The sequence below is a fragment of the Scyliorhinus torazame genome, chromosome 8 (assembly GCF_047496885.1).
Source record: "Scyliorhinus torazame isolate Kashiwa2021f chromosome 8, sScyTor2.1, whole genome shotgun sequence".
Taxonomy (NCBI): Eukaryota; Metazoa; Chordata; class Chondrichthyes; order Carcharhiniformes; family Scyliorhinidae; genus Scyliorhinus; species Scyliorhinus torazame.
The window spans coordinates 150,326,902-150,354,189 of record NC_092714.1 but is presented as its reverse complement, the minus strand read 5'-3'; the positions used below and the strand labels follow the sequence as shown (position 1 = coordinate 150,354,189).

Below are 27,288 nucleotides of genomic sequence, written 5' to 3'. Positions count from 1 at the left end.
CATGTGGAAAATTTTATTTTTTTCCAATTTGAGCAATTCTGCGAGGTCAGCCAGCCAGTCCATGGCCTTGGGTGATGCTGTGAATCTTCAGCCGCGTAGGAGTCTCCGTCGGGTGATCAGGGAGACGAAGACTAGGGCGGCTGCCCCTCTCCCCGAAAAGAGTTCTGGCTATTCCGATACTCCAAAGACCAACACTGGGGCACCCCCTCACCCTCACCTCCACCCTCACCCCCACAACCTTGGACATGGCCTTGAAGAAGGCAGTCCAGTACCCGACAAGTCTGGGGCAATAACAGAATATGTAGGTGTGGTTAGCCGGGCCTCCTTGGTACTGTTCACATTTGTCCTCCACCTCCGGGAAGAACCCGCTCATGCGTATTCTTGTCAAGTGCACAGTTTGCACTACTTTCAGCTGCATTAGGCTCAGGCCTGCGCACGAGGAGGTGGAGTTCGCCCTCGGCAGTGCCTCACTCCAGAGTTCTCCTCTATCTCCATGCCTAGCTCTTCCTCCAATTTCTCCCTTGTCTCATCCATGGTGACCATACCACCCCTAATAGTCGTCCGTACAAGTCAGCGTAGTTACCATCCCCTAGTTCGCCCGCGGTTAATAATCTGTCCAGTAGGGAGTCCTGACCCATTTATCATGTAACTGAAATCCCTCATCCCTCGAATCTTTCTCAGGAATTTTTCTGTATCCTCTCTAAAGCCTTCACATCCTTCCTAAAGGACAGTGCACCGAGTCGGATACAATACTCCAATTGAGGTTGAACCAGTTGTTTCGTTTTTCTATAACTTCCTTTTATTAAGGAGCAATTTAGCGTGGCCAATCCACCTACCCTGCCCATCTTTGGGGTTGTGGGGGTGAGACCCATGCTGACACAGTGAGAATGTGCAACCTCCACAGGGACAGTGACCCGGGGCCGGATCGAATTTGGGTCCTTGGCGCCTTGAGGCAGCAGTGCTAACCACTGCATCACCGTGCCACCCAAACCAGTTGTTTTATAAAGGTTCAACATAACTTCCTTGCTTTTGTACTCTATGCCTCTATTTATAAAGCTTAGAATCCCATAAAATTTGAGCTGCTTCTTCAATCTACCCTGAAACCTATAATGAATTGTGGACATGTGTCTTCTCCTGCACCCACCTTTAGAATTGTACCTTTGTTTTATATTGTGTCTCCTCATTCTTCTGACCAAAACACATCACTTCACACTTCTCTGCATTAAATTTCACCGGCCATGTATCCGCCCATTCCAGCTGCCTTTTCATGTTCTCTTTTCTATCACATCGCCTGCTTTTGTTTTGTCTATCTCGTTGTGGCCAAAGAATCACCCATCAATGACTTCTCTTTTCACTCCAAACCATTATCTCTGGTATCTCCAAATTATCCATCCTTGATCCCGTCCTATTTCTCTACTTAACTGCCATAAGAGCAAAAAACATAGGAGCAGAAGTAGGCCATTCAGCCCATCGAGTCTTATCCTCCATTCATATGAGGTGATGGCTGATCTGATGTGATAATCCTCAACTCCACTTTCGTGCCTTATCCCCAAAACCCTTAATTCCCTTACTGATTAAAAATCTGTCTGTCTCAACATTGAACATAGTTAATACGGCCTGTAAAGAATTCCACAGATTCACTACCCTCTGAGAGAATAAATTCCTCCTCAAGTCTGTCTTAAATTGAGTTTTTGTCCCTCTGGTCCACGACTCTCCCACAAGAGGAAACAATCTCTCAGCAGCTACCTGTCAAGCCCCCTGAGAATCCTATATGACTCAATGAGGCCGCCCCTCATTCTTCTAAACTCCGATGAGTACACACTCCAATGTGCCTCAACAATTTGAAAACAGAGCATCAGTTTTCACATGTATGCTGATAACACCGAGCACTTCCCCACTCCCAACTCTATTAATCCAACCACTGACTCTAAATTATCAGACTACTTGTCCAACATCCATGGATGAGCAGAAATTTCCTCCAACTAAAGATTGGGAAGATGTGGGCCATTTTATCTTCAGACCATCATAAACTCCATTCCCTCGCCAAAGACATTATCCGTTTCCTGAGCAACTGTCTGAGGCTGAACCCGCCTTGTCTCCAATCTTGGTGATATATCTGTCTCCCGAATTAAATTTCGAATCACATATCTGCACCATCACTAGGACCCTGGGGGGGAATTCTCCAGCCCATACTGCCAGCGGGACCAGAGGATCCCGCTGAAGATGATCCTAACACTGTTGAGGAATGTAAATCGCCGTCGACTTTGGCGGGCAAGGTGGCTAGTCAATTCCCCCCCCCCCCAGCCATTTCCACCCTGACAACATTTGTCCAACTCCATGCTTGCCTCAGCTTATCTGCTGCCAAAACCATTACCCATGCTTCTGTAACCTCTAGCCTTGACTATGCCAATGCACTCCTGAGAAGCGTCCACATTTTAGCCTATGCAAATTTGAGGTCATCCAAAACTCTGCTGCCTAAGTGCTTTCTCGCAACATCTGCCTGTGCTTACTGACCTACATTGGCTAAGCAACCCCACAATTTTTAAAACTCGACTCCTTGTTTCTGATCCCACCAAGGTAATTTCCGCCGACCTTCGAGCCCCCCGAGATACCTTGACTCTAATTCTGGCCTCTTGAGCATTCCTTTCTTTTATTTGCTCCACCCATTCCCTTTTCTTAATTGCTCCATCGCTCACGAAACCTTACGCTCTGGAATTCCCTTGCTAAATCTATGTTCTATGTTCTGAAACTTCATTTTTCTTTGTTAAGATGCTCCTTAAAACCTACCTCTTTCGACCAAGTTTTTGGCCATTCGCCCTAATATCACCTTGTATGGCTCGGTCTCAGTTTACCTTATGGTACTCTTGTAAAGTGTTTTTCAATGTTTTATTACTTCAAAGGCATTATATAATTGTAAGTTGTCACTGAGCATTCAACCTATCCCTGAGATGGTTGATGTCTGTGAACATTCAGCCTATCCCTGAGGTGATTATTGTCTTTGATCATATGGCCTATCCCTGAAGTGATTGTTGCCTCTGAACAGTCTCACGGTCCCTGAGGTGGGTGATGTTTTTGAACAGCCAGCCTATCCCAGAGGTGGGTGATGTCATTAAGCACATGATCATGTGGAATCAGCATGTCATTGGACCCAATCCCAATCTTGAAAGTTTGTGAATAATTTTGCCTCTCTCTCTTTACAGCAGTTTTTAATGAGAGGGAGCCAACATTTCCAATCCAGCTACAGCAAGGTAGGAGAGCTCTACACAAAATACCTGACAACAGCAGGGTTAGTTATTTACAGAATGTATGTCAAAATTGTTCGCCCAATGCTGCAATGTTGGTAGTACGTTGCAGACCACAGTGATGTTCCTTGTCCCACTGTTTGTCCCATAGTGAAGTATTGATGCGATTTACAGTTTGCAATGATTCCACTGTCATGTTTGCATACCTTTCACTGATCTCCATTCTTGTAATACTATACAATACTGGAGACCAACAGAAGGGAGTGGTATAACTTACAAACTATATTGTTTGTCTCCCCAGTTGTATTTGTGTTGAATGTAATCCCTCATACGTCCAGCCAGGAAAATATTACAGTTGAGAAGTACCTGAGTTTTCCTTATTACATGTAAGCTGCATTCAGTATTCTTCAGACTGCTATTGGAGGAGCTGAAATTCAGGTTAACCTACTCAACCTCAAAATTGATCAATACAACAGCCAGTCCATGAAGCATGCTCCCGTTGAACTCTAGCATGGGGATGGAGAGAGGAACCATCTTTGAGGGGTGGAAAAATGACCCTGAACAGGTCGGAACGTTGGTGGAAGAGAGTGAGTGTCCCTGAATGAGTGGGGGGTTGGGGGGGAGTGGGGAGGATCGGGGGGGGGGGGTGCGTGGGGGGAGTGCCCTTGAGAACGATACTGCCAGAAGACTGAGTGTGTCCCAGAGAGAGAAAGAAAGGTGGACAACAGAGGGAGAGAGATGGAGTATGTCCTGGCTGCGTTGATTGTAATATTCCAAAATTCCTTAGGTTCTGAAAAGGTCCCAGCAGATTGCAAAACTGCAAATGTAATATCTCAATTCAGAAAAGGAGGGAGGAAAAGAGCAGCAAATAGGCCAATGAACCTAATGTCTGTCATTGGGAAAATGCTAGAATCCATTAGGAAGAAAGTAATAGCTGGAGATTTAGAAAATCATAATCGGGCAAAGTCAACATGGTTTTGTGAAAGGGAAATAGAGTTTGGCCAATTTATCGTTCTTTGAGGATGTGAAAAGTAAGGTGGATAAAGGAGAACCAGGATGTAGTGTAATTGGTTTTCCAGAAGGTATTCAATAAAGTGCTGCTTAAAAGGTTAATGCTCGACTTCCGGTTGCGGCTATGCAGAGCTAAGTCGCACGTTCAGCAGCTCCCGCTTGGAACGGACTTTTGGGCTCTTTTCAGGGCCCCCAATGGAATTTTTTCGACATTTTCCGGTGTGGGAAGAAGACTGCAACATTCCCCCGACAGTGTATGGCTTGGACCAGGAGTGGGGTGACTAAAAAAGTGGTGGTGAACCCAAAGAAAGTGCAAGGGAAGAAGAGCAAGATGGCGGTGGGCTGGGACCAGGCAGCGTGGATGCAGGAGCAGCAGGAGGTTATCCAGAGCTGCTTCAGGGAGCTCAAAGCGGACCTGCTGGAGCCGATGAAGGTTTCTATTGATAAGCTGCTGGAGACCCAGACAGCCCAGGGGGTGGTGATCCGCGAGGTCCGACAAAAGATCTCAGATAACGAGGACGAGATCTTGGGCCTAGCGGTAAAGGTGGAGGCGCACGAGGCACTCCACAAGACATGGCAGGAATGGTTTGAGTAGATGGAGAATAGGTCGAGGTGGAAGAATCTGCGGATCCTGGGCCTCCCGGAGGGGCTGGAGGGGTCGGACGTGGGGGCCTATGTGGTCACCATGTTAAACTCGCTGATGGGAGCGGGGTCCTTCCAGGAGCCCCTGGAGCTGGAAGGGGCCCACAGAGTGCTGGCGAGGAGGCCCAAGGCTAACGAGCCGCCGCGGGCGGTGTTGGTGCGGTTTCATCGGTTCGCTGATTGGGAGTGCGTACTCGGGTGGGCCAAGAAAGAGAGGAGCAGCAGGTGGGAGAATGCGGAGGTTCGAGTATATCAGGACTGGAGCGCGGAGGTGGCGAAGAAGAGGGCCGGATACAACCGGGCGAAGGCGGTGCTGCACAGAAAGGGGGTGAAGTTTGGCATGTTGCAGCCAGCGCGACTGTGGGTCACCTACAAGGTCCGGCACCATTATTTTGAGTCCCCGGTGGAGGCGTGGGCCTTTGTTCAGGCCGAGAAGCTGGACACAAACTGAGGGTCGGGATGGGGGGTCGGACGTGGGGATGGTCGGGGATTGTGTTGTTGTGTTAGATTTTGAGGGGGGTTCTTTGTTCTTGTTTAGTTTTGGTTCGGTGTGGGTGGTTAGGGTGGGTTGGGCACTGTTTTGATTGGGTCTGTTGGGTGAGCTCTTGGAGGGGGGCAAGTAAACGGAGTAGGGGGTGGATGGCCGGTAGGGGGGATGGGGCCTCGTGGGGGAGCCCCGTAACAGCCTCCCCGAACAGGCGCCAGAATGTGGTGACTAGGGGCTTTTCACAGTAACTTCATTTGAAGCCTACTTATGCCAATAAGCAATTTTCATTTTTCATTTCAAGGGGAGGCCCGGGTCGGGGGTCAGGGGACTGGGTCTGTAAAAGGAGCTGCGACAAAGGAGGTGGGACCGGGCAGGTGGAAAGCGCGGGCTTTTTCCCGCACTGGAGGGGGCGGGGCCGGGCTGGGAAGCGCGGGTTTTTTCCCATGCTTGGGATGGAAGGGGTAGGCGGAGAGTCTGCTGGTGGGTAATGGAGGGGGAGGGGAAGTCCCACAATGGGAGGAGTCGAAGAAGAGGCGGGAGCGGCCAGGGTCAGCTGGAGTCAGCTGACGTGCAGGAGTGCAATGGGGGGAGCAATGCAGCTGGGAGGGGTCCTAGCTGGTCGGTGGGGGTGGGGGGGGGGAGAACCGGGTTGCTGCTGGTATGGTCCAGGGGGAGCTGGAGCGAGTAGAGGGGGTTGGGACGGGGGTCTGCCGCCGTGGGGAACAAGCCAGGCGTGGGGTGCGGGCGCGTGGCTGGCTGAGGAGGGGTTATGGCTAGTCGGCGGGGGAGGGGGGCGGGTAGCCCCCTGATCTGGCTGATAACCTGGAACATAAGGGGGCTGAACGGGCCAGTTAAGCGGGCCCGGGTATTCGCACACCTGAAGGGGCTGAAGGCGGATGTGGTCATGCTCCAGGAGACACACCTGAAGGTGGCAGACCAGGTAAGATTGAGGAAGGGGTGGGAAGGCCAGGTGTTTCATTCGGGGCTAGATGCCAAATATCAGGGGGTGGCGATCTTGATGGGAAGAGGGTGTCGTTCGAGGCGTTGAGCATTGTGACAGACAATGGCGGCAGGTACGTAATGGTAAGTGGTAAGCTGCAAGGGGAGAGGGTGATGCTGGTCAACGTGTACGCCCCGGACTGGGACGATGCGGGTTTTATGCAGCGCATGTTGAGTCGGATCCCGGACTTGGAAGTGGGGGGCCTGATAATGGGGGGGGGGGGGGGGTGGACTTTAACACGGTGTTGGATCCGGCACTGGATCGCTCCAGGTCTAGGACGGGTAGGAGGCCGGCGGTGGCTAAAGTGCTGAGAGGGGTTTATGGGCCAGATGGGAGGGGTGGACCCTTGGAGATTTGCAAGGCCGGGGGCTAGGGAATTTTCATTCTTCTCGCACGTTCATAAGGCCTATTCCCGGATCGACTTTTTTGTTATGAGCAGGGCGCTGATTGCGGGAGTAGAGGATACCAAGTACTCGGCGATAGCCATTTCGGATCACGCCCCACATTGGGTAGACCGAGAGCTGGGGGAGGAGAGGGACCAGCGCCCGTTATGGCGCTTCGAGGTGGGGCTATTGGCGGATGAGGAGGTGAGCGAGCGGGTCCGAAGAAGCATAGAGAGATACCAGGACGCCAACGATAACGTGGAGGTCCGAGTGGGGATGGTCTGGAAGCGGGACGCAGCTAGGGAGATTGGGGGAGTTAAGGATGGGGGGGGGGGGGGGGGGGGGGGGAGGTCCGAGTGGGGATGGTCTGGAAGCGGGACGCAGCTAGGGAGATTGGAGGAGTTAAGGATGGGGGGGGGGGGAGGTCCGAGTGGGGATGGTCTGGAAGCGGGACGCAGCTAGGGAGATTGGGGGAGTTAAGGGGGGGTGGGGGGGGGGGAGGGAGTGTGGTGCGGAGTGGGGTTGGCATCAATGGGGTCTTCAGGGACTTTTATGAGGAAATGTATCGGTCCGAGCCCCCACTGGAGGAGGGAGGGATGGGCCGCTTTCTGGACCAACTGAAGTTCCCGAAGGTGGAGGAGGGACTGGTGGCGGGATTAGGGGCCCCGGTTGGGTTGGAGGAGCTGACCAAAGGGATAGGGAGCATAAAGGCGGGAAAGGCACCGGGGCCGGACAGTTTCCCGGTTGAATTTTACAAAGAATATGTGGACCTGTTGGGCCCGTTGCTGGTTAGGACCTTCAATGAGGCAAGGGAGGGGGGGGCGTTGCCCCCGACAATGTCCCGGGCACTGATATCCTTGATCCTGAAGGGGGACAAGGATCCCCTGCAGTGTGGGTCTTACAGGCCGATTTCATTGTTAAATGTAGATGCCAAGGTGCTGGCAAAGGTCTTAGTCAGGAGAATTGAGGATTGTGTGCCGCAGGTCATCCACAAAGACCAGACGGGGTTCGTGAAGGGGAGGCAGTTGAACGCGAATGTGCGGAGACTCCTGAACGTTATTATGATGCCGGCGAGGGAGGGGGAGGCGGAGATAGTGGCAGCGATGGACGCTGAGAAGGCCTTCGATAGGATATAGAGTGGGGGTATTTGTGGGAGGTGCTGAAGAGGTTTGAGTTTGGGGAGGGGTTAGTCAGGTGGGTTAGGCTGTTGTATGAGGTCCCGATGGCGAGTGTGGCCACGAACAAGAGGAGGTCTGAATACTTTCGTTTGCATCGAGGGATGAGGCAGGGGTGTCCCGTGTCCCCCCTGCTCTTCGCGCTGGCGATTCAACCCCTGGCTATGGCACTGAGGGAGTCTAGGAACTGGAAGGGGCTGGTGCGGGGTGGGGAGGAGCATAGGGTGTCGCTCTATGCGGACGATTTGCTGCTATATGTGGGGAACCCGGTGGGGGGAATGCCGGAGGTAATGAGGATCCTCAGGGAGTTCGGGGATTTCTCAGGGTACAAGCTCAACATGTGGAAGAGCGAGTTGTTTGTGGTTCACCCAGGGGACCAGGAGAGGGGGATTGGCGAGCTCCCACTAAAAAGGGTGGAGAGGAGCTTCAGGTATTTGGGGGTCCAGGAGCTGGGGGGTCCTTAATTTCACGAGGCTGGTGGAGCAAATGGAGGAGGAGTTTAAGAGGTGGGACGCGTTGCCGCTGTCCCTGGCGGGTAGAGTGCAGTCAGTCAAGATGACGGTGCTCCCAAGGTTTTTGTTCCTGTTCCAGTGCCTCCCCATTCTTATACCAAAGGCCTTCTTTACACGGGTCAACAGGAGCATAACAGGGTTTGTGTGGGCGCGAGGGATTCCGAGGGTGAGAAGGGTGTTCCTGGAGCGGAGTACGAATGGGGGGGGCTGGCGCTGCCCAACCTCTGTGGGTACTACTGGGCTGCCAATGCGGCGATGGTGCGCAAGTGGATGATGGAGGGGGAGGGGGCGGCATGGAAGAGGCTGGAGACGGCGTCTTGTGAGGGTACGAGTCTGGAGGCGCTGGCAACGGCACCGCTGCCGCTCCCTCCAATGAGGTATACCACGAGCCCGATGGTGGCGGCTGCCCTCAAAATTTGGGGGCAGTGGAGGCGGCACAGGGGTGAAGTGGGGGCCTCGGTGTCGACCCCGATACGGGGGAACCACCGGTTTGTCCCAGGGAGAATAGATGGAGGGTTTTCGGGGTGGCACAGGGCAGGGATAAGAAGGTTGGGGGACCTGTTTGTGGATGGGAAGTTCACGAGCCCTGGTGAGCTGGAGGAGAAGTACGGGCTCCCCCCGGGAAACGCCTTTAGGTATGTACAGGTAAGGGCGTTTGCCAGGCAGCAAGTGGTGGAATTACCGCTGCTGCTGCCACGCACGGTACAGGACAGGGTGCTCTCGGGGGCGTGAGTTGGAGACGGGAAGATCTCGGCAACATACCAGGTGATGCAGGAGGAGGAGAAGGCCTCGGTGGAGGTGCTGAAAGGTAAGTGGGAGGAGGAGTTGGGGGAGGAGATCGAGGAGGAGACATGGGCAGATGCCCTAGGGAGGGTGAACTCTTCCTCTTCGTGCGTGAGGCTCAGCCTCATACAGTTTAAGGTGTTGCACAGGGCACACATGACCGGGATAAGGATGAGCCGGTTTTTTGGGGATGAGGACAGGTGTGTTAGGTGCTCAGGGAGCCCAGCAAACCACACCCATATGTTCTGGGCATGCCCAGCGCTGGAGGAATTTTGGAAGGGCGTAGCGAGGACGGTGTCGAGGGTGTTAGGATCCAGGGTCAAACCGGGCTGTGGGCTCGCAATATTTGGGGTTGCAGAGATGCCGGGAGTGCAGGAGGCGAAAGAGACCGGTATTCTGGCCTTTGCGTCCCTGGTAGCCCGGCGAAGGATTCTTCTTCAGTGGAAGGATACGAGGCCCCCAAGCGTGGAATCCTGGATCAACAATATGATGGGGTTTATTAAATTGGAGAGGGTGAAATTTGCCTTGAGGGGGTCGGTGCAAGGGTTCTTCAGGCGGTGGCAACCGTTCTTGGACTTGCTGGTAGAACGGTAGACAATGGCCAGCAGCAGCAGCAACCCGAGTGGGAGGGGGTTGGGTGGGTTCTATTTTATTTTTGTATGTCTATACTGGGAGATCTGAGGGAGTGTATATACTTGCTCTGTTTGCTATGTGTTTCGGCTGGAGTTAATATATTATTTATGCATAGGGGTGAGGGGGGCACTGGGTTGTTTTGTTTTGTTTTGTATTTAACTCTATTGGGTTCCTTTTACATTTTGTTGTTGATATTTTGTGAAAACTTTAATTTAAAAAAAAAAATTTTTTTTAATGTTAATGCACAAGATGGGAGCTCCTGGTGTTGGGGGTAATATACCTGTATTAACATAGATAGATGATTGGCTAACTGGTATGAAGCGGAGAGTCGGGATAATCGGGTCATTTTCAGGTTGGCAAACTGAGCATCCTACTCCTGCGCCTATCTCGTATGTTCTTATGAAAGAGGGAGTGTCCCAAGGCAGATGGTGAGGGAAAGAAAGGGAGCTGGAATAGGGAAGAGAACATGTCCCACGGAGTATAAAGTGTCCAAAGCTGGATGGCCAGCCCGGGTAAGGAAAGGGAGTGTCCCCGAGGGGAACAAGGAAGTATCCCGTGTGGTTTGGCATTGAAAAGGGGGGAGAAGTGTAGTGAGGAGCGGGTGCATGGAGGGGAATGATGGGATGTCCCTAAGGATTGGGGTGGGGGTGGGGGGTAATGGAAAGAGTGAGGGGCAGAGTGTTTCCTAGATGGGGGGGAAGAGTACTCCAAGAAGAAAGGAGTGAGGGATTGGATTGACTTGACGTCAGGGGAGGGTGTTCCTGAGGGGGAGGAGAGGGATTTCCTCCACCCTTTGTGTAGAAACAAACCTTCCCGATTTCACACCCAGCTTTAAATTTGAGATTGTGCCTCTTTGTTCTAGACTCCCCTACCACAGGAATTCATTTCTGAATTAACCCTGCTGAATCCTTTCAGCATACACCAATTAAATCAACCTCAAGCACTGTAGCCACCTGGCCACTTCCCGACTTTAAAATGGAGATCCGCTAAGAATGCAGTGTGGCCACCTGGGTTGGCCACTTCCCGACTTTAAAATAGAGACCCGCAAAGAATGCAGGGAAATTCAGTCAACACAGGCAAAACCAGCAGGTGCAAAGTTTCCTGTGTATCAGAACTTGTAGAAACCCAGACAGCAATGAAACTAACAACCATCTGCATATTAATGAGCGATCCCCGGGAACAATTGGAAACAGTTAGACTAAACAAGGTCAAGCCAGACTCCTCGGCGCCAGCAGGAGCCAAGACAAAGGAAGGCCAACGGACACCTAGGGACCGCCCAGCGATCAGGGAACAACTCCAGTATTGGAGAAATCAATCCAAGTGATCGGAACGTAGTCCAATCACTTGGAACCAGGTACGGGGAACGCCCAAAAAACTATAAAATAGAGTCCCCAAGTTCAATTCGTCCTTCTTGGCAGGGCCTGTCAGCAGCTCGAAACAACCCTTGACCGTGACCTGCCCAGCAGCTGCACCATCCAAGTAAGTCTCCAGTCAACGGACGCTACGAGATAGGCGCTCCTAGCCACCAGTCTATACCAGCTTTGAAGCCTACAGACTCAGAATCGAACGAAAGGCCATTTGTTCCCCTGACCTGGTGGGCCAGTTCCAAAGCTAAGTATAGGCCTTTTAGTGTTAGAGATAGTCTAGTAAGTGGAGTTTTATACATGAGTAGTGATTGACCTTGTATAATAAATGTGTTTTGATTTGAAACTTACTGACTGGTGTATTGAGTTATTGATCAGTACTTGAACTTGAGCCTCGTGGTGGTATCATAAAGATACCTGGCGACTCTAGAGAAAAGGTTATAAAACAGAGCAAATTAAGTAAAGACACAACGAGCAACAGCACCTAACTCAATATCTGTCACCAACTTGTGTACACATGTCCTGGCAACCAGGGATTGCTGCAGCTCTTTAGGAAATGACAAATAAAATAACTAAGAATTGACATTGTAAAGGAGATATATCATGGGTCACAATATGTAGACCAGCTCTTCAATGAGAAGTTCACCCTGTAATTCCATGTCCAAGTCAAATGCCCAGCACGTATGCAGAATTTCAAAGAAAACATTCCCTGTGAGCAATGTTTTCCTGCAAGGAGGGTAGGTGTATGATAAAGGTGTATAGTCCTTTGGCTTGTAATTGCTCTGGTGTACTTGTGTTTGTGAAGCTAGCAGCTCTCACTTCTTCCCTTGCAGATACAGAACATCCTCCTTTGTTATCATCTCTTGTTCCTACTCCACAAGAGGAAACACAGCCAGTATCATTCTGTGAGTAAAGACGTTCTGTAATGATTGCCTGGGTCATAATTATGTGTCGCGGACATACTTTTTCCCAGTCTCTTCAATGTGCATCATTGATGGGGAAAGTAACGAATGGTAACTGAGGCCGCCCTCCACCCCCTGGCAACCCAAACTCAGTACCTAACATTTTTTGTGAGGGAGGGACTTCCGGACCCAGGCCTCTTCTGCTGAGCTCCGGGCCTAGCTTTCCTTTCCCTGGGAATCTGAAGATGCCTCCACTCATGTGAGATTTTGGTCTCTAAAACCCAGTGTGTGCGGATTAGAGGTGAAGGAGCAGGTCTGAACTTCATGGAACTATTTGGATAGCCAGTATTCCTTTTTGAATAGGTACGGTACCTGTTTGGATATGATCCTGCGACACCTATGGTAAAGGTACAATGCCCTTTTAAATTCTAAAAGCAGGCATGAAGGTGAGTAAAAAGCTCCTAAACTCATTGGAACTGTGAAGCTCATTGGAACCGTCAAAAACTACTGTGAAAAGTGTCAAGGTGAACTGTCAAAGGGAGATGTCAAGGTGTTACGGCACTTCAAACTCTGCCCTTTAACTATTTAAAAGTAAATAGGCTAGATTGTTAAAAAAGGATTGTCTTCTATTTCACTTGATGACATAAGCTTCAGGAGTACCAATACTGGATTTGGGCTGGTTCATTATTGCAGTAGGGTTCCTATTATTCACAGTTTGATCAACAGCTCCAAATGACTATAGAATCATAGAATCCCTACAGTGCGGAAGGAGGCCATTCAGCCCATTGAGTCTGCACTGACACACCGAGAGAGCATGCTCTATGTGGCACGATAGCTGTGGGTAGCACTGTTGCTTCACAGCGGCAGGGTCCAAGGTTCAATTCCCGGCTTGGATTGCTGCCTTGCCCCTCGCACCTCATTTTGAATTCTCCCTCAGTGTACCCGAACAGGCGCCGGAGTGTGGCAACTAGGAGCTTTTCACAGTAACTTCATTGCAGTGTTAATGTAAGCCTACTTGTGACAATAAAGATTATTTTTTTAAAAGAGCACCCTACCAAGGCCCACTTCCCCGCCCTATTCCTATAACCCCGCCTGACCTGTACATCTTTGGATACAAAGGGGCAATTTATCCTGGCCAAGCCACCTAACCTGCACATCTTTGGACTGTGATAGGAAACCGGAGCACCCGGAGGAAACCCACGCAGACACAGGGAGAACATTGAAACTCCACACAGTCACCCAATGCCAAAATTGAACAAAGAACAAGGAACGGGCCCTTCATCCCTCCAAGCCCGTGCCGGCCATGCTGCCCGACTAAACTACAATCTTCTACACTTCCTGGGTCCGTATCCCTCTATTCCCATCCTACTCATGTATTTGTCAAGATGCCCCTTAAATGTCACTATCGTCCCTGCTTCCACCACCTCCTCCGGTAGCGAGTTCCAGGCACCCACTACCCTATGTGTAAAAAAACTTGCCTCGTACATCTACTCTAAACCTTGCCCCTCTCACCTTAAACCTATGCCCCCTAGTAATTGACCCCTCTACCCTGGGGAAAAGCCTCTGACTATCCACTCTGTCTATGCCCCTCATAATTTTGTAGACCTCTATCAGGTTGCCCCTCAACCTCCGTCGTTTCAGTGAGAACAAACCGAGTTTATTCAACCGCTCCTCATAGCTAATGCCCTCCATACCAGGCAACATTCTGGTAAATCTCTTATGCACCCTCTCTAAAGCCTCCACATCCTTCTGGCAGTGTGGCGACCAGAATTGAACACCATACAAGTGTGGCCTAACTAAGGTTCTATACAGCTGCAACATGACTTGCCAATTCTTATACTCAGTGCCCCGGCCAATGAAGGCAAGCATGCCGTATGCCTTCTTGACTACCTTCTCCACCTGTGTTGCCCCTTTCAGTGACCTGTGGACCTGTACACCTAGATCTCTCTGACTTTCAATACTCTTGAGGGTTCTACCATTCACTGTATATTCCCTACCTGCATTAGACCTTCCAAAACGCATTACCTCACATTTGTCCGGATTAAACTCCATCTGCCATCTCTCCGCCCAAGTCTCGAAACAATCTAAATCCTGCTGTATCCTCTGACAGTCCTCATTTCTATCCACAATTCCACCAACCTTTGTGTCGTCTGCAAACTTACTAATCAGACCAGTTACATTTTCCTCCAAATCATTTATATATACTACAAACAGCAAAGGTCCCAGCACTGATCCCTGCGGAACACCACTAGTCACAGCCCTCCAATTAGAAAAGCATCCTTCCATTGCTACTCTCTGCCTTCTATGACCTAGCCAGTTCTGTATCACCTTGCCAGCTCACCCCTGATCCCGTGTGACTTCACCTTTTGTACTAGTCTACCATGAGGGACCTTGTCAAAGGCCTTACTGAAGTCCACATAGACAACATCCACTGCCCTACCTGCATCAATCATCTTTGTGATCTCTTCGAAAAACTCGATCAAGTTAGTGAGACACGACCTCTCCTTCACAAAACCATGCTGCCTCTCACTAATACGTCCATTTGCTTCCAAATGGGAGTAGATCCTGTCTCGAAGAATTCTCTCCAGTAATTTCCCTACCACTGACGTAAGGCTCACCGGCCTGTAGTTCCCTGGATTATCCTTGCTCCCCTTCTTAAACAAAGGAACAACATTGGCTATCCTCCAGTCCTCCGGGACATCACCTGAAGACAGTGAGGATCCAAAGATTTCTGTCAAGGCCTCAGCAATTTCCTCTCTAGCCTCCTTCAGTATTCTGGGGTAGATCCCATCAGGCCCTGGGGACTTATCTACCTTAATATTTTTCAAGACGCCCAACACCTCGTCTTTTTGGATCTCAATGTGACCCAGGCTATCTACACACCCTTCTGCAGACTCAACATCCACCAATTCCTTCTCTTTGGTGAATACTGATGCATGGTATTCATTTAGTACCTCGCCCATTTCCTCTGGCTCCACACATAGATTCCCTTGCCTATCCTTCAGTGGGCCAACCCTTTCCCTGGCTACCCTCTTGCTTTTTATGTACGTGTAAAAAGCCTTGGGATTTTCCTTAACCCTATTTGCCAATGACTTTTCGTGACCCCTTCTAGCCCTCCTGATTCCTTGCTTAAGTTGCTTCCTACTTTCCTTATATTCCACACAGGCTTCGTCTGTTCCCAGCCTTTTAGCCCTGACAAATGCCTCCTTTTTCTTTTTGACGAGGCCTACAATATCTCTCGTTATCCAAGGTTCCCGAAAATTGCCGTATTTATCCTTCTTCCTCACAGGAACGTGCCAGTCCTGAATTCCTTTCAACTGACACTTGAAAGCCTCCCACATGTCAGATGTTGATTTACCCTCAAACATCCGCCCCCAATCTAGGTTCTTCAGTTCCCGCCTAATATTGTTATAATTAGCCTTCCCCCAATTTAGCACATTCACCCTAGGACCACTGTTATCCTTGTCATTTTAAAACTTACTGAATTGTGGTCACTGTTCCCGAAATGTTTCCCTACTGAAACTTCTACCACCTGGCCGGGCTCATTCTCCAATACCAGGTCCCTTCCCTAGTTGGACTGTCTACATATTGTTTTAAGAAGCCCTCCTGGATGCTCCTTACAAACTCTGCCCCGTCTAAGCCCCTGGCACTAAGTGAGTCCCAGTCAATATTGGGGAAGTTGAAGACTCCCATCACAACAACCCTGTTGTTTTTACTCTTTTCCAAAATCTGTCTACCTATCTGCTCCTCTATCTCTCGCTGGCTGTTGGGAGGCCTGTAGTAAACCCCCAACATTGTGACTGCACCCTTCTTATTCCTGATCTCTACCCATATAGCCTCACTGCGCTCTGAGCTGTCCTCCCGTAGTACAGCTGTGATATTCTCCCTAACCAGTAGCGCAACTCCGCCACCCCTTTTACATCCCCCTCTATCCCGCCTGAAACATCTAAATCCTGGATCATTTTGCTGCCAATCCTGCCCTTCCCTCAACCAGGTCTCTGTAATGGCAACAACATCATAGTTCCAAGTACTAATCCAAGCTCTAAGTTCATCTGCCTTACCCATAATACTTCTTGCATTAAAACATATGCACTTCAGGCCACCAGACCCGCTGTGTTCAGCAACTTCTCCCAGTCTGCTCTGCCTCAGAGCCATACTGGCCCTATTCCCTAGTTCTCCCTCAACGCACTCACCTTCTGATCTATTGCTCCCGTGCCCACCCCCCTGCCATACTAGTTTAAACGCTCCCGTGTGACACTAGCAAACCTCGCGGCCAGGATATTTATGCCTTTCCAGTTTAGGTGCACCCCGTCCTTCTTATATAGGTCACACCTGCCCCGGAAGAGCTCCCAGTGGTCCAGATAACGGAAACCCTCCATCCTACACCAGCTGTTTAGCCACATGTTTAGTTGCTCTATATTCCTATTTCTAGCCTCACTGGCACGTGGCACAGGGAGTAATCCCGAGATTACAACCCTAGAGGTCCTGTCTTTTAAATTTCTGCCTAGCTCCCTGAACTCCTGCTGCCGGACCTCATGCCCCTTCCTGCCTATGACGTTAGTCCCAATATGTACAACAACCTCTGCCTGTTTGCACTCCCCCCTTCGGGATGCCTGCTACCTGTTCGGAGACATCCTGGACCCTGGCACCAGGGACGCAACATACCATCCTGGAGTCTCTTTCACATTCACAGAAGCGCCTATCTGTGCCCCTGACTATAGAGTCCCCTATGACTATTTCTCTTCTGCGCTTTGACCCTCCCTTCTGAACATCAGAGCCAGCCGTTGTGCCACTGCTCTGGCTGTTTTTGTTTTCCCCTGATAGGTTATCCCCCCCGACAGTATCCAAAGGGGGATACCTGTTCGAGAGGGGGACAACCACAGGGGATTCCTGCACTGACTGCCTGCCCTTTCTGGTGGTCACCCATTTCTCTGCCTGCACCTTGGTGTGACCACATTTATATAACTGCGATCTATGACGCTTACCGCCGCCTGCATGCTCCTAAGAGCATCCAACTGCTGCTCCAAGCGAACCATGCGGTCTGTGAGGAGCTCCAGTTGGGTGCACTTTCTGCAGATAAAGCCATCCAGGATGCTGGAAGCCCCCCGGACCTGCCACATCTCACAGTCAGAGCACTGCACCCCTCTAATTGACATTGTGTCAATAAATTAGTAAATTAAATTTAAAGTTTAAAAAAAAAGTTACTGTTAACTATGTGTTTCCTAGCACTAGATTTCTACTATAAATGTGAAAGCTAAATACAGTACTCTCCGATCTCTGGCTTAGGTACCCCTCTAAATTATAATTAAGTAATTATGTTTAATTAGTTTACAATGCTTAATTTTTTTAATGTAGTGTAGATTCTCAACCAGCCAATCAGGTCACAGCTTTTCTGTGATGTCACTTCAGTTCCTGCCCCCCCCCCCCCACCCCCCACACACAATTTGAAAAGGCAATAAAAGTAAAAATGAGTAAAAATCACTTTCTTACCTTCCGAGGGTCTCAGATGCTCTCTGGTTCTCTCCCTGCAGATTAAAAGTTACAGGCCAGAAGAAAACGAGAGAACAAAACAGTAGGGAAAAAGCACCTTCTCCCACTCTGCATCGAATTACCTCACTGCACCAAATTACCAAGTTCCAAATTCCCATCTGGATATATCTCACTCCGGCTGTGTCTCCTTCACTTGCGCAAAGCCAATTTCGGATGTGAAGACACAGCCCTTCTCGATTGCCATCACCCTCACTGCGCATGCTTCAATCACCTGAACCCAGGTCCCTTGCGCTATAAGACAGTTGATCACTGTGCCAGCGTGCTGCCCTATGGATTCTTTGAAGAGTGACTATGGCCGGTTTTCAAGTAGCATTTGAAGAGAGATGCAACACGAATGAAGGATTTAGGGAGAGAATTCCAGAGAGTACGATCACGGAATAAAGGCTCAACCACTGATGGGGAAGATAGGATTATCTAGCATTGGAAGAACTTCAATGGTAGAATGGCCAAGGAAGATCCTGTCCGCCTGCTCAGAACAACGGAAATGATCCCAGGACTCCATTCAAAGAAGAACATTCCCAGGGATCATTCCTTCCTCCACCAACAGCATCCAGGTTGACTACTCATTGATTTGTTCAGTGAATTGTCATGGATGCTCCAAAATTGCCAGCACTTGAGAAGGTAATTAATTGGGAAGTCCTGAAACTATGCTGAAGGCAGATATTTTGTTTCCTCTGCATTCCATGTTCCACACATGAGCATGAAGGCAGGTTTGGGACAATAGGCTTGTGTTAAGGTTACTATTTGGGTGCATTGCTGAACCTTTCCAGCTGCTCAGTGATCGTCCTGTGTGAGTTGTCCAGTCTGCACTCTGCTGAGATTCCAATGATTCACATTCAGGACTGAAATTTTGAAGGGTGACATGATGTTTTTTGGTAGAAGAACATGGAGAGACAATAATAATAATAATAATAATCGCTTATTGTCACAAGTAGGTTTCAATGAAGTTATTGTGAAAAAACCCTAGTCGCCACAATATAGGGGTACAGTTCTTCAGAGGGTGCAGGAGCAGAGGGACGTGGGTGTAATCTGTAAATAGATCATTGAAGGTGGAAGAACAGGTGGAGAGGGCAGTTAATAAAGTATATAGTATCCTGGATTTTATTAATAGGGTAACAAAAACAGAGAATGCTTGAAAAATGCAGGACCGGCAGCCTCTGTCGAGACAAAACAGAGTTAGCGTTTCGAGTCCGTTGGACTCTTCTTCAGAGTTAAAGAGAGGGAGAAATGTGATGAATTATGTACTGTTTAAGAGGGTCTGGAGCAGAATAGAAGGTCAGTGGTTACTGAGAGCTTATTAATAGGGGTGCAAGAGCAAGGGAAAAAGCAGGAAAATAGCACCAAGTCACAATGCTCATTTGGAGCGCCGGTGCGGGCATGATGGGCCGAATGGTCTCCTATATCGTAATAGTTCTGTGATTCTGGTAAACACTCATTTTCTTTCGTGCAGTGTAGAGATTTGTGTCAAATATCATCAGTGATGTGAGCGATAACCACAGACAGTGTCAGCCCAGCTCTCTCTGAAATTTATTTTTCATTTATTATCTTTCAGTGTTGCAAGATTTGAAGCTGGAGTGTGGATTTGACAAAGAAATTCAGCTGCAGCAAAAGGAGAAAGGTCAGTGCGTGGCAGGGTATACAATGTCTCAAAAATTGCCACAGGTGATGCCGAGTAGATGAGGGCAGTGTATTGAAGTGGGCAACTGTACAGCTCCTTCCACACCTACTGATGGAGGCTTCCCCAGTGTCTTTAATGCTTTAGGGTTCAGCGCCCAGGACACAGGCCATTGCACTTCAGAGGGGCAGAAGAAAGTGTTGAGAACACCCTTGCTTTCCAGGGAGAGGGAAGCATCACCGAGTCAGACATTTACAGTGGAATTTGAAAGTTGTAGCCTTGCTTCAGCAATACTCATATACCATTTGAGTTATGATGTCTGGGGAACAATGTGTACTTGTCCTATTTGCTTGAGCAGGGTGAAGGCTGATGAGGAATGATTGAGCCTGATGCAGTGGCTCTCAAAGTGTGGTCTGTCAGGATCTTCCAGGTTGCAGAAGGGAATTTAGTGTGAGGATTAGTTGCCCGCTTAAGGGCATTCATTAATATCTAGTTGCTTGGCTATATTTTATCAGAAAAGGCACTTGCTAAAAGCATGATGGGATACTTGGCTATATTTTTCTCTGCTTCTCTACAAACTCTTGGAAGGTAGAATAATGTAAACAAATGCTACAGCTGCACTATTTTTCTGCTGATAATCTGCTTTAAAATTGTTTTAGCCAGAGACAGAAAACATACCAGATAACTTTTGAGGAACTTCCCCAAGGTTTGTTTTGTGTAAACATGGCCCGCAGAAGCCTGGGCGGGATTCTCTGAGCTCGGGGCCGGGCTGGAGAATTGCCGCAACCGGCGTGAATTGCGCCAGGCCGTCCTATGCCGGGACGCGATTCTCAGGAGAGTGGGGAATCAGCGCCATTGGCGTGGCACCGGTCGGAGGCTGCTCTACGGGGCCCTCCCCGGCGATTCTCCACCTAGGATGGGCCGAGCGACCGTACCAAAAGACCCAAGTCCCGCCGGCACCGTTCTAACCTGGATTTACCCGGTGGGACCTCGGCGTGGAAGGATCCGAGGGTGGCCTGCGGGGGGGCCTCCGCTGTGGCCTGGCCCGCGATCGGGGCCCACCGATCGGCGGGCCGGCCTCTTGGGCTGGGTGCCTCCTTTCTTCCCCGCCACCTCCCCCTGTAGCACTACGCCATGTTGTGTCGGGGCCGGCGCAGAGAAGGGAGACATCGCGCATGCGCGGAAATCGCGCCGTTCCCTCTGCGCATTTGCGGACCCCGCGGCACTCAGTTGACGCCAGGATCAGCAGCTGGAGCGGCATGGTCGCTCCAGTGCCATGCTGGCACCCTGTAGGGGCCAGAATTGCCGATCCTGAGGCCATGTTGACGCCGTCGGGAAACGCAACGGCGTTTACGATGGCGTCAACACTTAGCCTCAGGATCAGAGAATCCCGCCTCCTGTTTTTGTCCTTGAGATTGTTTATTTCATGGTACAAATATATGCTCTTAATATTGGTTTTGGAGTGGCCTTCTGATCATTTCAACCCCTCCACGATTCGTGTCCAAATAAATTACCTGAAACGAAGCTAGAAGCATCTGACTATCTTATTTCCACGACACAGGTGGTCATAGAGTGATAGGTCTTTACAGCACAGAAAGAGGTCCTACGTCCCATCGTGTCTGCACCAATCATCAAACACCCATCTATTCTAATCCCATTTTCCAACATTTGATCTGTAGCCATTCTGCGAGCTGGGCCAAAATGCAAATCACTGAAGGTGGTATTCAACGAGAAAGATTTAGAACATAGAACGTACAGTGCAGAAGGAGGCCATTCGGCCCATCGAGTCCGCACTGATCAATTTAAGCCCTCACTTCCATCTTATCCCCATAACCAATAACCCCTCCTAACCTTTTTGGTCACTAAGGGCAATTTAGCATGGCCAATCCACCTAACCTGCACGTATTTGGACTGTGGGAGGAAACCGGAGCACCCGGAGGAAACCCACGCACACACGGGGAGAACGTGCAGACTCTGCACAGGCAGTGACCCAGCGGGGAATCAAACCTGGGACCCTGGCATTGTGAAGCCACAATGCTAGCCACTTGTGCTGCCATGCTGCCCAGACATTTGATGGACATTTGGCTCCAGGTACAGTCCAAATATTCAAAGGATGAGTAACTGAAAACGAAGAAGAACAAAGCTGAATGTGGGGTCCACCATGAGACTGAAATTCTCTAGCCTGGAACCAGGTGTCACCTCACTGGTGTCACCCATTCCTCCCATTAATACAAATGAATTATTTGCAGTGATGAGCAAAACTACGTGGGATAAGACCTGCAGGTTGTCCGTGAGGTCTTATGCCCCGTCTAAGTGGACCATGGTCAAAATACTTTGAGAACCACTGGCTTAGCAACTGATTCTATTTTTTAACATCAGTTTTGGAGCAATGTTGAAATCCATGACATCTAATGAGGTAACAGAATTCACACAGAGCCAAGCTAACATCCTCTTTCAATTATTTAGCTTCAGATCAGCACTACAGATAACCATGCCTCTGTCAAATGGTATGTTGGCCTTCATAATGAGAGGATTTGAGTCCAGGAAAAGGGATGTTTCCCTGGATTTGTATAGGGCGTTGGTGAGGCCACACCTGAAGTATTCTGTGCAGTTTTGATGTCCTTATCTGAGGAAAGTGATTCTTGCTATGGAGGGAGTGAAGCAAAGATTTACCAGGCTGATTCCTGGGATGGGGTGGGACTGTCATATGAGGAGAGATTAAGTCGGTTATGATTATATTCATTGGAGTTTATAAGAGTGAGAGGAAATCTCATAGAAACTTATGGGCCGGGATTCTCTGAGCCTGCGCCAGCTTGGAGAATCGGAGATGACGCTGAGATGGCCCACGATGCCGGGTCGCAATTCTCCGGCGACCGGATGCGACGCGATCGATGCAGCGCCGGTCGGGGACCATTGGAAGAGGCCCCCGCGGCGATTCTCTGCTGACAACTGGCCGAGTTCCTGCCGGTGTGGTTCACTCATGGTTCCATGGTGGAAGCTCGGAATGGCAGCTATGGACTCAGTCCGCGGCCACCCTGGTGGGGGGGCGGGGGGGGGGGGGATCTGTCACTGGGGGGGGGGCCTCCAGGACGACCAGGCTCGCTATCGAGGGCCACTGATCGGAGGGCGTGCCGTGGTCTCGGGGGGAACCTATATTGTCGGGCCCACGGTGTGGGTCCGCCATTTAGCGTGACCAATCCACCTAACCTGCACATCTTTGGGCAGTGGGAGGAAACCGGAGCACCCGGAGGAAACCCATGCAGACATGGGGAGAATGTGTAGACTCCGCACAGATAGTGACCCAAGTTGGGAATCAAACCCGGGTCCCTGGCGCTGTGAAGCAACGGTGCTAACCACTGTGATATTGTGCGCCCCCATTCTGCCTCCCCCCCCCCTTTTTGAATAAGGTTACATTAGCATTTTTTCAATCCACTGGAACCTTTCCTGTGTTCAGGGAATTTTGGAATATTATAACCAATGGATCCACTATCTCCACTGCCACTTCCTTTAATACCCCAGGACGTAGGTCATCGGGCTCTGGGGACTTGTCTGCCTTCAAACTCAATAGTTTCTTCAGTACCGATTCCCTACTGAAAGCTGATTGCTCTAAGTTCCACCCTTTCTATTACTTCTGAATTGCCCGTTCCTATAGGAATGGTACTAGTGTCCTCCACCATGAAAACAGAGGCAAAATATTGATTTATCATATCCGCCATTTCTGTATTCCCCACTATTAACTCTCTGGTTTTATCTTCCAAGGAACTAACAATCACTTTAGCGACTCTTCCCTTTTATGTATGTTATGTGCGAGGCGTTTTCAGAACCCCAAAATGTATCATGGCATTCAACCAACCTCTCCCTTTAATGATTTTGTTGCTTTTCTGAGCGCACGGCTTTTTCCCTAGATGTGGTATTACAATTATGGACACGTGGGTTTTTAAACACAAAACTCTGTTTATTCCATGAACTCAACTTAACATCTTAAATAAACATTGGATCTCTTAACACCCCTTACTTCAAAGATAACTCAGAAAATATTGCAGCAGTAAATAATTCCTTAAAATGTTCCTTCAAACTTCCAAGAGACTTAACACCTTTAAACAGTATCACATCAGGTTAAAGGATTTACTTTAAATCACCCAAATGATCCAGAGATAGTCGTTCATGGCAGACATCCAGTTCACTGCAAAACACCGACCCACACCCGGCTCTTTACAAAACTTGCAGCTCTCTGGAAACACACAGACACACACACACACACTGTTTTTAAACTGAAACTAAAAACCTGCAAAATGGCTGACCTGAGCTGAGCTCCACCCACTCTCTGACATCGCTGTTTTCTTAAAGGTACATTGCTTACACATCCATTTCTTAAAGGCACTCTTGCATGACATGTACTTATAGAAGCTTTTCAACAAATTAAATCAAAGTGGTACAGAACGTACCCCCAAGAAAAGAAAAGAAACCATCAACTTCAAGATGGTTTCATTTTTCACTTTTGCACCATCTACTAAGAAATGTACACAGTAAAAATACTTTTACGTTTCACAAAAAAAAAACACACGAAAACAGGCATAATAATATCGTCCATTTTTCTTTGTTCTTCCTCCAACCAAAATCCTTCTCGATTGACAGTCTCTTTGAACAAAGTCTCTGCACGATCCATCCATTCCTCAGCATTTCTCTTGGAGAATTCTCCCTTGCAATTCTCCAATACAGGAACATTGGTGATCACAGCTTTCAGGCAGTCAAATGCCTGTTGAAAGTCCGCTGTCCATTGAATTTTTTTACGTTTCTTCAGCAATTCCATCAGTGGAGTAATCACGCCACAAAGCTTTTGCACAAAGGTTCGATCAAATTCATTCATGCTAAGAAATCGCATTATTTCCCTTTGTCTTGAGGATAACGAAAACTCCGCAAGGAAAGTGATTCGGGTTTCTCGAAATTCACTTTCGGCTAGGTTCATCACCAAACCCACCTCCTGAAGTCGATCGAAGAACTCCATACGATGTTTTAAATGTTCTTTCCATGTCTGGAAGTTGGAAATAAAAGCAGATTGTCCTACTTTCTCCATGCAATCCTTCAATGGTGGGACAGGATGAGAGTCCGTTCTTGTAACTGCATTCACCTTTCGATAGTCCACACACAACCATTGGGTACCTTCTGGTTCAGGTACCATCACTATGGGTGAGCTCCATTGGCTGCAACCCACTTCAATTATGCCATTCTTCAGCATACTCTCAATCTCTCTGTTAAGCTGTGTCAATTTTAAAGGATTAAGTCTATATGGATGTTGTTTGATAGGAACAGCATTTCCCACATCTACATAATATATAGCCATTTTAGTACTTCCCAATTTATCTCTACAAACTTGCCCATGTGATATCAATAACTTTTTCAGGTCAGTTTGTTTTCATCTGGCAGGTAACTTAACAATTCATCCCAATTTTTAAGAACATCCTCATTTTCCAATTTAATTTGAGGTATGTCAAATTCACAGTCATCTGGATTTGGTTCGTCACTTTGAGTTAGAATCATTAAAACCTCCTTTTTCTCTCCTTCCCTTTCAAAGTACCTTTTAAGCATATTCATATGACACACTCGGTAAGTCTTCCTTCTATCTGGTGTTTTTACCACATAATTCACCTCACTTAATTTCCTTTCAATCTGATATGGTCCTCAAAACCTAGCTTTTAAAGGCTCTGGTTGTTACCACTGGTAACAACACTAAAACTTTATCCCCACTGGCAAAACTACGAACTTTGGATTTCTTGTCCGCTACCCGTTTCATTACATTTTGTGCAACTTTCAAATGTTATCTAGCTAGTTCACCTGCTCTATTTAATCGTTCCCTAAAATTTGACACGTAATCCAATAGTGTAATTTCCGATTTCTCACCCACCAATTTTTCCTTAATCAATTTAAGTGGTCCTCTTACCTCATGACCAAAAATTAGTTCAAAAGGACTAAATTTGGTAGACTCATTAAGTGCATCCCTAATTGCAAACAGTACGAATGGAATTCCTTTATCCCAATCCTCTGGATAATCTTGACAATAAGCCCTCAACATTGTCTTTAATGTCTGATGCCACCTTTTTAACGCTCCCTGCGATTCTGGATGGTACGCAGTTGATTTAAATTGTTTTATTCCTAAGCAGTCCATAACTTCTTTGAATAACTTTGAGGTAAAATTTGATCCTTGATCTGATTGTATTTCTGTGGGTAGTCCATATCTAGTAAAGAATTTAAGTAACTCCTCCACAATCCTCTGTAATATTACGTACTGGAATGGCCTCTAGAAACCGAGTAGACACATCCATTATAGTCAAAAGATATTGATTCCTACTTTTTGTTTATGAAGCGGTCCTACACAATCGATTAGGACCCTTGTAAAAGGTTCCTCAAATGCTGGAATGGGTATTGAGGGCGCTGGTTTTATCACTGCTTGAGGTTTCCCTATCACGTGACATGTGTGACATGATTGACAAAATTTAACTACATCTTTATGTAGTCCAGGCCAATAAAAATGTTTCTGGATTTTAGCTCGAGTTTTCCTTATTCCCAAATGACCTACCACTGGTACCTCATGTGCAACTCGCAACACCACCTTTCTATACCCTACCGGCAATACTACTTGATGAACTTCTGCCCACTTTTCATCCGCCTGCATATGTACAGGTCTCCATTTTCTCATCAAGACATCATTTTTACGGTATTAACACTCTGGTATACTCTCAGATTCCTCTTCCGTATATGCTTGCTGATATATCCGTTTTATTTCTACATCTTTCTGTTGTAACTCCGCCAATTTTCCTGAACTAAAAATATCCGCCTCATCCTCCACCTGTTCTTGTTCTTTTTCAACCATCTGATCAAAAATCATTTCTGGTAATTGCACTTCAACTTCATCTTCACTCTTTGATTTCTCCTCTTGTCTTAATCTGTGACTTTGCGACCTTGTTACTACACAATCCGGAAAAATCCCAGGATATTCGTCCTTCAACACTTCAGTTGACTGATTTTCCACTGGCTTATCAACCACAGTAGGTATCACTCCCACCTGCGATCCAGCTATATCATTACCCAAGATAAACTGTATTCCTGGACAAGATAGTTTATCTATTACTCCTACTACCACTTCACCAGTCTTCACTGGACTTTCCAACCTTACCTTATATAATGGAACGCTACTCCTCTCACCCTGAATTCCATATATCACCACCTTTTCTGGCAACATTCTTCCCAAACTACATAACTCCTCATCTCTTCTCATTAAAGATTGACTAGCTCCTGTATCTCTTTAAATTGTGACTTCTTTACCTGCTCCTCCTGATATACATGAGTAAACTTTACCCACACAAGTAAATTCTTTAAAGACATCTGGCACCTTCTTAACAATTACTTCTTGAACAGGCTGTACAATCGTTTGCACCTCCTTCGCTTCCCTTGGGCCTTCCTTTACCACTCTAACAAAACCCGCTGTCTTATCCTGTTTTACCATATCAGCCTTCCCAGTGCTTTTCTTCAACCATCAACACTGTGACTTTACATGGCCTAGTTTATTACGGTGAAAACATCTGAAACTTTTCATTTCTTTTTCACCCTCCTGGATTTCTTTTTTAATCTGAGGTACACTCTCTTTATTGTCTCCCATCAGATCACCTTTACCTTTACCACTTGAGTATTTCTCATGTCCCCAGTTTCTATCCCTCACCAGCTGAAACTGATGTTGGAAACCAATCTTTGATTTATGAACTAATTCATAATCATCTGCCATTTCCGCTGCTAATCTCGCAGTTTTAACCCTCTGTTCTTCCACATGAGTTCTCACTATATCAGGAATTGAATTTTTAATCTCCTCCAAAAGTATAATTTCTCTAAGAGCTTCATACGTTTGGTCTATTTTCAAAGCCCTTATCCACCTATCAAAATTACTCTTGTTTGAGCCTTTCAAACTCCATGTATGTTTGACCAAATTCTTTCCTTGAA

At 48.1% G+C, this 27,288-nt stretch overlaps 1 protein-coding gene across 1 annotated transcript in view; it reads left to right on the top strand.

Moving 5' to 3' along the window:
* The window catches only part of LOC140428189 (uncharacterized), an 85,761-nt gene that overhangs the window by 36,505 nt on the left and 21,968 nt on the right, over positions 1–27,288 (top strand). Inside the window, exons 6-8 of the mRNA XM_072514360.1 lie at positions 3,201–3,248; positions 12,066–12,137; positions 19,237–19,302. Of these exons, the coding sequence (XP_072370461.1) occupies positions 3,201–3,248; positions 12,066–12,137; positions 19,237–19,302 (186 nt within the window). The remainder of the gene's footprint in view (positions 1–3,200; positions 3,249–12,065; positions 12,138–19,236; positions 19,303–27,288) is intronic.